This window comes from Rhinolophus hipposideros, assembly GCF_964194185.1.
Source record: "Rhinolophus hipposideros genome assembly, chromosome: 2".
In the NCBI taxonomy this organism is placed as follows: Eukaryota; Metazoa; Chordata; class Mammalia; order Chiroptera; family Rhinolophidae; genus Rhinolophus; species Rhinolophus hipposideros.
The window spans coordinates 58,359,275-58,375,259 of record NC_138048.1 but is presented as its reverse complement, the minus strand read 5'-3'; the positions used below and the strand labels follow the sequence as shown (position 1 = coordinate 58,375,259).

General features: G+C 36.6%; 1 protein-coding gene across 16 annotated transcripts in view; it reads left to right on the top strand.

The window, feature by feature from the left end:
• The window catches only part of LPP (LIM domain containing preferred translocation partner in lipoma), a 639,752-nt gene that overhangs the window by 531,870 nt on the left and 91,897 nt on the right, over positions 1-15,985 (top strand). For all 16 annotated transcript variants that reach the window (XM_081077935.1, XM_081077930.1, XM_081077934.1 and 13 more), the window contains one exon: positions 1,992-2,161. In XM_081077935.1, the coding sequence (XP_080934061.1) occupies positions 1,992-2,161 (170 nt within the window). The remainder of the gene's footprint in view (positions 1-1,991; positions 2,162-15,985) is intronic.

Here is a 15,985-nt window from a genome sequence, read left to right as displayed (position 1 = left end):
AGCACAGTGAACTTTCTAATAAACCAATTTATTTTTTCTGAATAATCACAAAAATAGTCACATATGAAATAACTTGTTACTAAGTTATTGATAACTAATGATACTTAGTTATCATTAGTAAATGATAACTAATGATATTTAGTTATCATTTTGTTACTAAGAGCAATGAAATCCTAAATGTTAAAGGCACCTTTCTAAGGTTATACATCTTATAATAAAAACAGGTTACAAGTTAACTCTTGGATAGAAGTTTGCAAATCCAACCAGAACGTTTATTACAAATATTGTACAAAAGTTTCCATCAAATGTCAAGAATATGATATCAAGACTTCACAATATATCAGTTATAGTCGAGGCAACTCAGTTTCCAAGAATTTAATTCCTTTTCCAGTACTTGATATTTCTTATTCCTTCGGGGCAAAAAATGATGGGTTATACTGTAAAGACATTCAAATCCTTCAATAAAAAGAAATTCTTTCCAGGGACAAATGCAAGCACAGAGGATTAGAAATAATATTTGCCTCTTTTCTCCCAAGTTGAAACATTTAGCTCTCCTATTTTTAGGTGTGAAATGGTTGTTGGTCCAATGTAATGGAGTGCTCAAAACAATCTTCAGTGAGAAATCTCTCTATAATATCAGGTCTCCTTTCAAACCTGGTGCATAGAGCTAGGCATAGGCAAGATTGTATAATGGTTAAGACCATACACACTGAAACTAGACGGCTGGAGTTTGAAGTTAATCATTTTGTGACTCAGTTTCCTTATCTGTATAATAGGGATAATAACACTACCTTTCCCATAGGTTGTTGTGAATATGAAATGAGTTAATCTGTATAGACCACTGAGAAAATGCCTGAGACATAGAAAGCACTAGGCTTGCTATAGTGTATCTGTAAAAGCCTAGATATTCTTGCTGATATTCCCAGGGACCTGTCATTACTTGGTAGGACTTTTTTTTTACCTGAATAGAAATAAAGCATACGAAAGGAAACTGATGCGGGTCTGATCTCTGGCTTAATATTCCTTTGATGGAGTCAGATATAAACACCGATTGCAAACTGCACAGTGCTTCTCACTGACATAAATATTTTTCTTAAATTATGTTTTATTGTTATTATTTAAAACTTAATGTGATTTTTAAAAAGCTAAACTTGATGTCCATATGTGGTCCAGATGCCCCACAAATCAGTTTAAGAATACTGAAAGTTTGCAGAACTCAGGGCCATGGGGGACTCAAAACCCTACAGTATGTGGAAGTGTTGCAGGATTTAGCGATGTCCAAACTAAGGACAGATTTGGGGGCAATGCTAACTGAATTGTAATGTTTTAGAGTGGCAAATATAAGACGTGAGACTTCTTGCATAAATCCTCAGAACACAGAACCAGAACTATTTGGTAGTATTTAGAGTAAGGAAGCATTCCAGCTCACTATGAGAAAGTACTTTCCAGCAGCCAGAACTGTCTGGAAATATAAAAGGGACTACCTTTTGATCTGCCCGTCACTGAGGGCTGGATGCAGAGGATTATGACTGGGGTTTTTGTGAAAGCCATTGAAGTTTGAGTTTGGACCCAGTTTCCTCATAGTCTGATTGTACACGTAGACTCTCTAAGGAGCAAGGCTTTCCTAGAAGATGCCTTCTGTGCCTTCCCTCTTCAGTCATCTTCTTCTCTAACTTCCATGTGAGAGTAAGAGACAGAGCACTGGCCTTGATGTCAGGAGACTTGAGTTCTACTTTGTCATTTTCTGTGGGATCTTGGGCTGTGATGGTCAACTCCTCAACTGACTCACGTAGGATCCCCATCATGGTGTCCTCACAGGGGGTAGTGGTGGCTGTCCCGGCGATCTTTCTTGTGGTGGTGATGGCAACAGTGGCGGTCTTACTGCTGATGCTAACATTTCAACTCTGCTGCCTTCCCCATGTTGGCTTCTATAGCAGGACTGAAAGTGTTCCTCAGTGTATTCTTAACAGTCAATCCCTTTTATCTTTCAGGCCGCTGTGCTCGCTGTGGGGAAAATGTAGTGGGGGAAGGGACTGGATGCACTGCCATGGATCAGGTCTTCCACGTGGATTGTTTTACTTGCATCGTCTGCAACAACAAGCTCCGAGGGCAGCCCTTCTATGCGGTGGAGAAGAAAGCCTACTGTGAGCCCTGCTACATTGTAAGTTCAGATTTACTCCTCAGGTGTTTTGCAAAGATATCTTCTTTGGCAAAGTGCCAATCACTGCAGCTAGAATGTAGACGTCAGATCTTTACTTCACCTCAGACTTCAAAATATGTGTGTTTAAATTGGTATACCTTGTTTTTTTCCATGTGCTCATATGAAGTCAGAAGGGTATGTTGGGCTGGGGCTGCCATTCAGTTAATGGTCTGCTGGGAAGGTCATCACCCTGTGACTTTCAAGCATGTGTGTATGACCTACACATTACCTCCTGGAGCGTCAGAAGGTCTTCCAAATAGCAGGGTCACACCTCTTGTTTTTAGGTCTCGCCCTGCATTTGAAGTTGGCAGTATTTGTAAAGAAATGTTGTAGGGTCTCTGGACTTATCAATGCTCTTTCAAAACCCTGGGTCTTTGAGTTAGCTCTTTTCTACTTGGAGTGTTTCTCACCTATCATACCTACCACGTTTTCAATGATGTAAATGGAGAAACCCTTCATTACAGAGCAGCTTAAAGGGAAATGAATATAACTGCTCACTGAGCTAATAATTGTTTTCCTTTTTTAAAGAACACAACAACTGTGTTTTAATGACATCATTGGGTGACTAAAAAACGAATATTTGCATTTTTTTAACTTTTTGCCAATCTATACAAATCTATACATTAAGCTATCTTCTGATAGAGCAATTTAACGAATGAACATAAACTTGTTTTTTAATCTAAAGTAAATTTCCTTGCTGTCCTTCTGCATGATTTTAATATGTCTGTTTAACACATGTTAGTGGAAAAAGTAGTGCTTTTTTTGCAAACCCACAAAAGAGCCATGGGATGGTCCTCAGTGCTCAGGCACTGAAACATAAAAGAAGCTTTGGGTGCAAGATATCGGGAGTTATACATGGCTTTGCAGATCCCCAAGTTTCAAGTTTATTGCAGAAGTTTCTGGCCTTCTTGGCATTTTTCCTTAACCTGAGAGCTCTAACTCATTGCAGCCCTGGAGTCTGTAGCACAGATCTGAAAGTTCTTCAAGATTAAAATTTTGCAGGATTTAATACTGTTTTGCATTCCTTCAGTTCACTCTTATTTAATTTCCCTCCCCAACGGCAACTTAACAACATATAGCATCATTGTAATGTCACACAATGCTGGAGCTGGAAAAAAACTGTAAAGATCATTTCTCTAACTTCTCTCTTTAGAAATGAGAATACAGAGACGCAAAGAGGAAGAAAGTGACTTTCATCTTCTGTTGTTAGTGTCAGAGCCAGGGCTGTATTCAGTCATTGGCACTCCTTGTCCCATGTTCTGTGCAAACACCACACGGTTTTAGTTTGTCCAGAACATAACCACAAACACAGTAATGTCCTGTTGATCTGGAAGGAGCAATTACATAACAGGGAAAGTCGAGTGACCAAAAGCTTACTTCTGTAATAAAAAAGAATATTTCAGGTATCACCCTTTGAACGTTTTGTTGAAAAGAGAACATTACAAATGTCTCTGGCTTTGTAAAAGACTGTGCAGACGATCATTCACAATGACATTCACATAGGACCACCGCCATGAAAGTGTTCACCGCAGTGAGTTCTGTGCTGCGTAACGACCAATCGCTGTGTATCTTTGTAGCTTTTGTGTCCAGTTTCCATCCTTCTTTTGACTATGTTGATTCCTGCTACTTTAATAATACTCCTGTGGAAGCCTCCTTCCGTTTGTTTTTTTTGTTTGTTTGTTTGTTTTCAGTTTTTTATCCCTTATGAGCTAGGACTCATATGAACAGTACTGGGATATAATCTAATACTGTGTGAAGAATAATGGGTTTGAATTTGGTTCTATCACTGAATGCTTTGTCTCTTTGGGAGAGTTACTTGATATTTCTAACCTTCGGTTTCCTCCTCTATATAGTCGGAATGATTTCAGGATTTTCCCCAGAGGCTTATGAAGATGAAACGAGGCAATCCTTGTAAAGTACACTTGGCTTGCTCAAGGAATGGTAGTGGAATGAATGCTATTCTGAGATAAATTTGGTAAGGTTTTCGGCCTATTTAGTGTTTCTGAATATGAGGACCTTACATGTGTAGTGAGATTCATTGTGCTTTAGGAAATTATTTTAGCCTGTCAGACATATCACTCTCTCATTTTTAAATTCTTTGCTTGCTCTCCTAAATATGTGATAGGACCGAAGAAAGTCTAATCTGGATAAATGCCAGGTTTCTACAGTGTGTGGGCTCAGGTTTCCATCTCCATTCCAGGCATAGGATCTTGGTGATTCTTTAGGCTGTAGCTCTTTCTGCTTTGGTTGCCTGATACTATACTATGCTTACAACAAGAAACATTATCTGGGAGATAATCAGTCACATCCTTGGAAGACCTGGCTGAATTCAAATAATGGAAATTCTTACCATTCTTTCTGACTTTTCTCCCTTATAAGAAACTTTAATCATGATTTCTTCTTTAATGAGGTCTATCCATGGTGACTCTAAAATGTAATTTAAATCTTATCAGAATTCAGTTAAACTTTACTCACAGTGCCTGGTTCAATGTTGATTTCAGAATTCAGCACAGCCCTTAAATGAATGTTTTAGCATTTTAATTTCTTCTGAACTTTCGTAAGTCCAATAAGTTGCCACCAACACTAGAAATGTAGAGAGTTTTCTTTTAAGGGGATTGGGAAAGTGAGAAGAATAAAATATAGGGAGACACTACGGCTGGGTGTATCTCTCTTGGAACCAAAGCCCTTAGAACAAGCACCTGCAATGTTGTCATCCAGTCAAATTGTCTCTTGTTCCATTGGTGGAAACAGATGTCTGAAAGACATCCTATACAAAGCAGAGAAAACCCAGGTCCTGGGCCTCAGCCTTGTTTTCTTTCCTTTTCTTTTCTTTTAATAGATGGAATCAGAATATTGAAGATAGTGGTTTAGTTAATTATTTCTGTGTAAGGCCCACCCAAGTTTGATGCTCTGAGTCCAGGAAGGAGACCAGCATAATATAAATTTAATTTATTCTTGCCATTTAATCGATCCAGTTTAAATCATATTTAAACTAAACATTTACATAATTTTGAGGGAAAATATACCAATAATGTCTTCATCTTTGCTTCAATGATTATTTCTGTTTTACTATAGTCTCTTAAATCTTTAATTCTTGTGTATACATAGCTATAATTGAACACATTTAATTCTGTAAGGCATTGTAATTCTCTTTAATCATGTTATACATGTTTTGTTTTGTGTTTCCTATCGATTGACTTTATAAGTACTTATATAGCTTTCTATTGTTAACTATCATTATTTTTAGCTTTTTATCTGTTTAATTTTATGTTTAGTTTAGTTTTATGCTAAATTTTAAAATAATTTCCAATGGAAAGGTATTGGTGGTTTTTTCCAGTGTTTTAGTGTTGTAAATATCATGCCTATAAATGACTGAGGAAAATTTGTATATCATTTTATTTTTAATTATATGCTTAGTGTAAATTCTTTGGTTTATATTACCAAGTTTCCTTTATGACAATTTGGAGAACATTTGCTAGATTTCTTGAGAAAGATGTTTCCGTTACAGAACCACCTGCAATAATGAGACCATATGTTAAACTATAGCCTATCCACTGTTGAAGAAGTACATTATGTAATAGTTATTTGAATTTGAATTTGTGCCATTATTAGCAAAGTCAATGAGATGATTTTCTACTTAGTGACAGATCTCTTCAAAGCTTAGTTTTGATTATTCTTATGGATTTGAATAAATGAACAGCTTAAAATTAAGGGCATGAAACTTCCTGGGGCAGTAAATTGATATAAATAGAATATATTGGTTCTGGTCCTTGCTCAGCTGGTGTGACCTTGGATAAGTCATTTGATTTCTGAGTACCAGTATCCACATTTATTAGAGTGACAATAAGTTCTTTCCTGTCTTCAAAAAGAAGAAATGAGCAAGTGTGATGTTTTGTACATTATGAAATTGTTTACTGATATAAGGTCTTGATCTGATTAGTAACATTATTGTCATTGCGTTTTCCCTCAGCATAATCTGATACAATTTAGAAATCCTCTAAGTTTGAGTAATTTCATAGCTGCAGTTGCTATGGAAATACCGAAATAAATAGATGTCATAGAAGGAAAATGAGGACATATATGAGAAGAGATTCATGCTTTCCTTAAGAAGATTTTTATGCTGGTATGAATATGAAGACCAGCAACAGTGCCTCCCACTTACGCGTCCTTCTGCCCGTCAGGAGACAGGTATACCCATACGTGTAGATTTACAAAAGAATTTCTGTGTTCTTAGCATAGCCAAGGCATCTGGGCCTAACACAGCACATCAGAGATTCTCAGCAAGTCAGTTTATGAAATGGCAGCCAAGGATCTTCCCCTCCACCTGGGCTTTTACTCAGAGTGGATCAAATCCAACTCCTAACTCTCCCGCAGTGGAAGGTGGTACAGACATTTTTATTAGACTTCAAATCCAAGTGATTAAAAGGCCTCAGGAAGTAGGAGGCCAACTCCACAGGAGACTGAAAACTGTAAGGTTCTTGCATGTGACTCATTAGTGGCCAACACACTAGTAGCTTTTTGCTCCTTTATGTCACTAAATGACTAGTTAAATCATTCTAACTTTTCAGCCCATACTAAGAGGTAGATTTTGTACCTCTTGAGGAACATAGTCCTTTTCTATGCTTAATTCTTTCTTATAAATTGTTTTATAAGTGGTTATGGCCAGGCCTTCATGGGAGTGTCGGGAAAGGAACTGAACGTTTGGACTAAACCTGAAACATCCACATGAACTTCCTTCCTCTTCTTAATTGTCCACCTCTGCTCTCTCATCTCCAAGGAGTCTCTGTCACACCACATACATATGCGCACACACGCAGAGGCATTTTCTTCTTGACATCATTACGTCATCATCCCACAAGCATTCTCCCAGGAAGGAGAAAAATGCTTCAAGAAAGGGGAACTATTCTCTTGAGAGATGTAATGATGCTAATAAGTATCAATATTTATCTCTTCCATTTGCACGGCCCCTAACATTTTACAATACTTTTCAGCATCTCTTATTGGACATCATCACGTCTATTAGAACCTTGTGAAATAGATAAAGGGGAGATTCTTAGTTCCATTTTACAGCAGCTTTGATATTTTCAAAGTAAAAGACAAAATGAAAATTAGGAGCGGGTCTTCTAACTTGCGTTTTATTGCTGGGTCCATACTACCACTCGGAAACTCATGTTCAGCTTCCTAAAAACACGCAGATACTGACAGCCCCACTGTGGTTAGAGCCTTCTTTTTCCAACATTTTCGTTGATGAGCATGTGAATTATGACTTACAGCATTGCAAAACCTGAAATCCAGTGACCCCAAACTGAATTTTACAGATGTGGCTTTCACCTTATTTTTAGACATGTTAGAAAAATACTGTGCTTAGAATATTCTTTCATATATTAGTAGTAATTCTTTCTCAAAAAGCTGTGTTTTTAAGTATTAAATGCTTACTAGAGATAAATTAGAAAATACGTAAAAAGGTGCATGACTCTCCCATCCAAATGTTACAACAGCTTATATTTTAGCATACACTTCTTTTCTATTTTAATGTGTCTGTGTATGGATATATGTTTATCAATCTAGCCACACATCTATATACATGTGGTTACATACACACAATGGAATCATACCATCTGTACTAATTAGTAACTTGTTTTTGTTATATTATAGTCTATCAAATTTGCCATCTACTGAAATAGTTTCTTTTAAATAGTCCATGGACATTCAAAAAGAACATATATCACCTTTTTGAAAATGTGACTCAAAGAAATATTTCTGCAGACAAATAAATAAATCAAAATACAGTGTGTCTGGGAATTCCAGAGCAAATAAAATAGTGATAAGCAATGAACCAATAAAATTAATAGTTAAAAATAAAGACATAAGAAAAGGTATGATGGCAAATAGCAGACCAAAAGAAAATCTTACCTACTAACTGCAGTATTAGTAGCAAAGTACAATTCAAGACAAAACTGTTAAATAGGCCAAAGAACATGATTTTATTGATAAACGTTATATAGTTCCTGAGAAATAGTACTGTCTTTCATCATTAAATATCGATACATTAAAATATATAATTAAAAAATGATGAACTATAAGATGAAAATGGTAAAACCATATTCTTTATAAAACTTTAATACATTTCTTACAGTCTTGGGCAAATCAATTATAGAAGTTGAATAATAGGATTGATTTAAAGAGCTTATATCTTCTTTCCAAATCTCTATGGAATATTTAGAAAAACATTATATCACTGCCTAAAAGGAAAATGTAGACAATTCCTACTTTAACTGACAGAGTTGCAAATCGCAGTACAGAAAGACAAGAAATCTATAGAAGGATAAGCAAATAAACATACTCTTGGGGTAAAGAATTCTTAGAAAGTAGTGATGATGATAACACTATATGACAATAAGAAGGAAATGCAGCCCAAGTTAAATTCTAAGTAAAGTTAGGACCATTAATTGCAACTAGAAAGAGTGCAAATATGTTAATCTAAAAAACTAGAAAACAACAACAAAATCAACTTAAAGGAAAAAGAATTAGTTAAAATAAAGGCAGTTGTTGATAAATGGAAAAAATACTAGAATTTTTAAATATAGGAGATGATTCTTTGAAAAGAGCAATAAAATAAACTTCTAGTCAAGATAATCAAGAAAGAAAGAGAGAAACACAAAGTAGAGAAAATTAGGAATGAAAAAAAGCTCTTAGTATAGTTATATAAAACATTTTAAAATTATTTCACTTAAGTTTTATATAAAAGAGGCTATTTTCTGTGCAAATCTCAAATACAGAAGAACTAAAACAAAACATAGGCAGTAAACTCTCTGAAATTGCTCTTAGTAATATTTCTTCTGATCTATCTCCTCAGGCAAGGGAAGCAAAAGGAAAAATAAATAAACGGGACTACATCAAACTAAAAAAAATTTGCAGCAAAGGGAACCACCAATAAAATGAAAAGAAAGCCTATTGAATGGGGGAAGATATTTACCAATGATACATCTGATAAAGGGTTAATATCCAAAATTTATAAAGAACTCATATAACTCACACACACACACACACACACACACACACACACACACACAATTAAAAAATGGGCAGAAGACTTGAATAGACATTTCTCTAAAGAGGACATAAACATGGCCAATAGACATATGAAAAGATGCTCAACATCACTTATATATGGACTCTAAAGAACAAAATAAACAAAGAAACAAAACAGACTCAGATATAGAGAACAAATTGATGGTTGCCAGAGGGGAGGGTGGGGTACAGGAGTTGGGTGAAAAAAGATGAAGGGATTAATAAGTGCTGATTGGCAGTTACAAAATAGCCACAGGGATGTAAAGTACAGCATAGGGCCATATTTGCCGGCGTATAAGACGACCCCCTAACATTTCCACTCAAAATACAGAGTTTGTTATATACTCGCCGTATAAGACTACCCCCTCTTCCGCACACCTTCCACACACCAAATAACTTTCAGTTTAAAATTTGCATCATACTTCTTTCTTTTGGCTGGTGCCATGATAGGGATGATAGGGGTTTGACTAGTCGACATTTTCTATGCTGTACTGTACAATGGTGCAGTATTGTGGTTGGCTGTTGGCTGTATACAAAGCCTGATTTGATTGGTCCCTGCTCCCTGTTTGCCCGCCTGTCACTATAGCAGTCTGGTCCACCCTTGCATCAGCATCTCCCTGGGACCTCACTAGTGCGCAAGTGCGAGCTCTTCAACATTCTAACAGGCACCATGATAGCGCAAAATCGCGAATCTTCAATGCATATGTAAAGAAATATACGGTAACCCGAATTTACCACACTCGCAAAATCGCACACAGCCGACCATACACCCAGTATGGTATCACGATTCGCGATTTTGCGCTATCATACTGGGCGTATGCTCGGCTGTGTGCGATTTTGCGAGTGTGGTAAAATCGCGTAACAGCAAAATCGCATAACAGCCAAGCATACACCCAGCAGCGCTGCTGATGCCTGAACGGTATGTGGAATGAAGTGGGCGGGCATCGGGAGGCCACTATGGCACGGGGCAAGCACTATGGGCAGTCTATCTGAAGTGTACCTGGCGTATAAGACGACCCCCCCACTTGGAGGCATATTTTTCGGGGCCAAAAAATCGTCTTATACACCGGCAAATACGGTAGTCAATAATGTTGCAACTACTATGTACAGTGACAGTTGGCTACTAGACTAATGCGGGGTGGGGGAATCACTTCATAAATTACATAAATGTCTAACCACTATGCTGTACACTTGAAACTAATATCGAATGTCAACTGTAACTGAAAAAAATAAATAATTTAAAAAAAAGCACTATAAACATAAATAAATAAATAAATAAATAAATAAATAAATAAATAAATAATAGCAGGAAAAGAAAACTTAACCTCAAAAACATGAATGAAATGCAGAGCTACCAAATTCCTTGGTATGAAAAAACCAAGGAATTTCACTGCAAAGATTTTTCAGATCTTTAAAGAACTGATTCCTGTATTGTTTCAAATCTCAGGGCCTAGCAAAAGGTAAGCTTCCCAAATCATTTCACAAAAGTAGCCTGATCCCAGTTAATAATACCTAACCTAGGTTGCACCCAAAAGAAAACTGTGCTAACCTTTTACCAATGCAGAAATCCTAAATGAACTATTAGCAAATTGAATGACACATAATGAAAGAGCCCAGGTTATTCCGTCATCGCTATGTTAGGACAATATTAGAAACCTTGTAATGCAATTCATTGTATTGATTCATCAATTTTAAAAAAAAAATTATTCATCTTTATAAAGGATGGTAAAAGGGCACTTAGTGAAATATATAACACATTCTTGTTTAAAAAAATGCAGTAACACAAAACAAGCTCTAATAAAATAGAAGGAAAAAAACATGTTGAGTATAGGATAAAATAAACTAAATCTTTCTAGTTATGTACCAGATCACTGCTATTATATTAATATTGCTCTTAATATTCTAGCCTTTCTAGTGGAAATTGGGAAACAAAAGTCATATATATAATTTTAATATAAACTTTTTCTTTCATGTATATACATATATTCATTTCAATTTATTATCTAGTATTTTGAACACAAATACAAATATAAAGAAAGCATAATATGATTAAATTCTGTGTATACATTATTTAAGAAATAAAACATTAGCAATTCAGTTGAAATTCTTTAGGTTCTTGTCCTTAATCACCATCTCAAAGCTTCTGTACAGAGGTAACCACTATGCTCATTTTTCAATCTTATCTATGCATTTGTTTATATTTTCATATCTCTCTCTCTCTCCCTCCACATATATATAGTGCCAAAAATGTATATACATTTTAAAAAAGGAAACAATTGTATTAAAATTATAATACTCAATATATAATAACAAAAGATGAATACACATCACGTTTGACTTCTGCAATTACAAGAGGTGCTCAAAGTGGCTACCATGGGCGTAATTTTAATACAGTTTTTTTGGCGTGTGTGCGTGTGTGTGTGTGTGTGTGTGTAGTGTTGTTTGCATATAATGTTTCTTAATTTTATATAAATAGCAGTGTATTATACCTTTTTGCTGAGGCTTTTTCACTCAGTATTATAAGGTTAGGATGTATAAATATTTACAGATGATATGATTCTTCTAGAAAAATCTAAAGTATTAGAAAAATAAGAGTTTAGTAAGCTGGCAAAATAAAAATTATAACTTTAGGTTTAGAAACTATAACAAGGAAAAACACCTCAAACAGAATCAACAAAGAAAATAAAATACCTAGGAAAACCTTTGAAAGTGTAAATGATCTAAGTGAACAATGCTATAAAAATTTACAGGAATGACTAAGTCATGAGCAAAATTATTTGGGGATTGAGTATGCTTTGGGAAGCACCCTGCACTTCAGCAGGCATTCATATTAGTACCCTATAATTTTACAAGAGCAAGGCTTTCAGTGGGGGAAGAATACTTACTGCACTGTCCTTTGCGAGTGGTCTTTATTTAGCCCTTTTCCCAAAATAGCCCCTCGCCTTTTGCTGATCTTAGTTACTGGTCACCCTGTCTCCGCAGGCTCCAAAGCACCCTTGGTAGGGATAGTGATTGACACACCTATAAGTCAAATGCCGAGAACACACAGTGTGAGGGATATACATGAAAAATGTCTAACTATTACATTGTTTTGTGCACCTGAAACTAATAAAAAAAAATTGAAAAAAGAGACCTAGCTGAACATAATCTTTTCCTCCAGTTCCTATCCCAAACTACATAAATGTCTGTTGTCATAGGTTTAGAATGTTTTTTAAAGTCCGAGAGGAACCTTAGAAATCTAATAATGTCATTTTATAGCTGAGAAAATCTAAAGCCCAAGAAAGCTGACTGATTAGCCTGAAGTTATATGGTGCATTAATGGCAGAGGCAAGAATAGAAACCATAAACCTTGATGAGCCTTCAAAGAACTGCTTGCTTTGGGACTGACAGGAAGAGGTTTAACCATGTGCGGCTACAGGCTCCAGAGAAACATCTCTAGCAAATGTTGGATTCCATAAATTTTGGTTGGAGAGTGTAGAAATAGGACAGTGTTTCCTTCAGCCCCAACCAAGATGTAGAGTCTCAGATTTCCAGGTTAAATGCCTCTGAAACTTTATGCTAGAACCTTCCCACTGCCCTAGTTTGTTTATTTTTAAATCAAGCATGAACTCACCACTCAGTGTTTGCCAGAGTTTGGAAGAACGTCAGCATCAGGCCACTGTAATAATGGTTTAAGATTATTTAATCCTATTACTTATACACTTCATTAGGCTGAGTGAATTGTTGGCAGTGGTTCAGTAAACTTCCTACTTTAGAGATAAAAGGACGGAAAGAAAATAGGGAAGGAGTCTGTTCCTCGTTTTCTTTCATACTTATCTTATATCTCTTGCTGGAGAAAAGAATGATAAGTTCCCAGCCACAGCACAGAATCTGTGTTAGGATCTTCTGAGCTGTTCTGTACCCTCAGAAGAGAAAAATGTCTATAACTTTACATTTCCCATTAGAAGAAAAAGGATTGGGGCGAGAGAGAGAGAGAGAGAGAGAGAGAGAGAGAGAGAGAGAGAGAGAGAGAGAGTTATTATGCTTTAAAATTGATTTTAAAAATAAAACTGAAAATAAGTTCAAGACTCCTAGTTAAGATTCCATATTTTTAATTAGAGGATCTGGTGTGAGGCAGCAAATGATTTTAAAGAAAGAATGTGGAACTTAAAGTTAGACATGGTTCATGGCCATCTTGACCAACTACTATTCTGCATTCACCTCATTTTTTTTTTTAGCTTAAATTTCCCTACAAATTGAATGAGAATAGTATTTCTTACCTCAGTGGCTAAATGAGGGTTCAGACTGGATGAAAGGGCCGCACAAAAAAATCAAAGTGTGGGGGCTTTGAGCAGTAAGTAGCTACAGAAGGTTAAGCGCTAGAATCTGCAAAGGAGAATTGTGCCTAACCTGAGTCACCAAAGGACAGTGATGAGTCAGCATTTCCGTCTCTGGAATGTTAGCTGTAGGCTACTGGTTTGAGAGCTCCCAGACTGAGGGACAGCTGCTATTCTGGACTCTGGAACCTTGGTGTTCCCAAATCTTTTCAGAGGTCACCTGCTTTGGAATCACCCCAAAGTCCTCATTTAAAAAGTTCTGGACCAGTCCCTAGAACTTCTGCACAAGTTGCCAGGAAATGTGCCTCTCGCGCAAGCCTCTCGGGGAGGTTTCTTAGGCACACTCAGGTTTGAGGCCCATGCATCTGTGTTCCAGTAGCTCATGAAGAAGTAGTTCCCAAATACTTTTATTTCCCATCTGTCTGCTGCAGATTCTTTTTACAACGATTGGCCAAAGTGGACCCTCTTCTCCTGGACATGGATACCTTTAAGTATCTCTGTCTGCTCTAGGTATTCCCAGGCTGCTCCCTGCCTTGTGCCTTTTCCCATCTCCATCGTTTGAATATGTGTATCAACCAAACTTAAAAAGCTTTCCTGGAACTTCCCCAAATAGATGTGGGTTTTCCTAAACATGCAAGGTTTTTGTTTTTTCCTCTGTTATAGGATTTAACCCTCTACAACGGGTGTTACACTGATTCAAGTCTTTGACACATTCTCTTACTGATTTGAAACCCTTGGACAGTGTATGTGTTGGGTTGGTTTAGGGGGTTATCACATTTTATTCATCTTTATTTTTTCCATAGTTCTTGTCACAATAAATGAGCCCATTACTACTTTGATATTTATGGGAAGCAGTGGGGAAGTTAGAGAGGAACTGTATTTCACTCTAGATGCCAGTGTCTCCTAAGATGGTCTTTGACTCTATCCTTAGATATAACTTGTATTTGGGACTCTAGTGTGTATAAGAAGTAAAGGGAACTTGGCTCAGGGAGCCTAAGAGCAGGCATTGCTGAAATGTAAATATAAAAGGTTGAAGGGAAAGATGTGAAAGTGAAGCCAGCTGTCTACCTTCCAGCCATAGAATTATCCTAAGAGCTGCAGCACTCAAGGTCAAACACACAGACCTGACTTGCAGATGAAAATTGCCAGGGAGTTTGAATGGAAATTCTCTGATGTTCTGATGACTTTGAATGAGACATGGTAATTCCCTCTCACAGCCAGGCTTAACTTAAAAAAGAAGAAGTCTGCTTCCTGGATCTCTCTTTTGCTACGTGCCTACAGTGTCAGGAGATGCCAGCGGAGGTCGGCATCATCAGTACCGTAAGACAAGTGCTCTTTCTGAACACTTGATGCTGACAAGGATGGTATCTTGTAGGTCTTCAAAAAATGTCTGTTTACTTTTTTTAATGTAAAGATTTTTTTTTTTTTTTTAATAATTCAGTCTCCTACATTTACAAAATGGGAAAATCGAATGCCAAGAGAGGGGCAAAGACTGGTTTAGGGGTGTGACAACTGAGAACTCTTTAAAGCATCAGAAAAGCACACATATGTAATGAGTTTTTAAATTATATCAAATATTTTTTGAAAGGATGGCAAACATCTTCTACAGAAGTTATTTTTTTTATTTTTGGGGGCTCTTTAATACCGCTAAAAGATATTTGAGGCAATTTATATTAATAAAGCCATCAGGGTACTTTAGTTCAAAGTAAAACAACCTTCTAAAATGTATCCATAAAAAAGTGAAAATTTATATTTTTAATCTAGTTATGCAGATTCTAAATTGTATTATAAAGCAAAAGAAGTAGACAAATAGTTTTTTTCCACAAAATAGATCATTCTAAGTGTGCCAGGGCCTCAGAAGAAATAACTGGGAAAGGAATAAAAGAGGAATTCAATACAAAAGTCTTCATGGAGGAAGAGACAGACCTATACCACGGGGTGGTATGGTAAGTCCTGTGTTCTCCTAATGCCACACATTCATTCTTTTCCCACCCCTGACAGAGGAGTGGGAAACTTGCTATTCCTTTTTACAAAGTAACAAAATCAAGGCTTAGAAAACCAAGGGCTTTAGAGAATGAGGAATTAGTGCAGGATTAGAGCACAACGTTGAGCGCCTGCACTCTAAATCTTCGCCTCTACCTTTCTCTGAAATAAATTCAAGCTAACAGATGGCCTGTCATCAGATAGGACGTTTTTTTTTTTGTTTTTTTTTTTAATCAGCAGGGCTTTTTTTTTTTTTTAATAACCCTCAGGCTCCAATTTGATTACCACTGTTTTGAGAATCCTTCCCTGTGCCTTTCCAACTGAAGACAAACACTCCCTACTCTGTATCCTCGGAGCTTTTATCTATGCCTTCGTTTCATCTTCACCTTTGTTTTAACCCATTCCTGTTTCCACC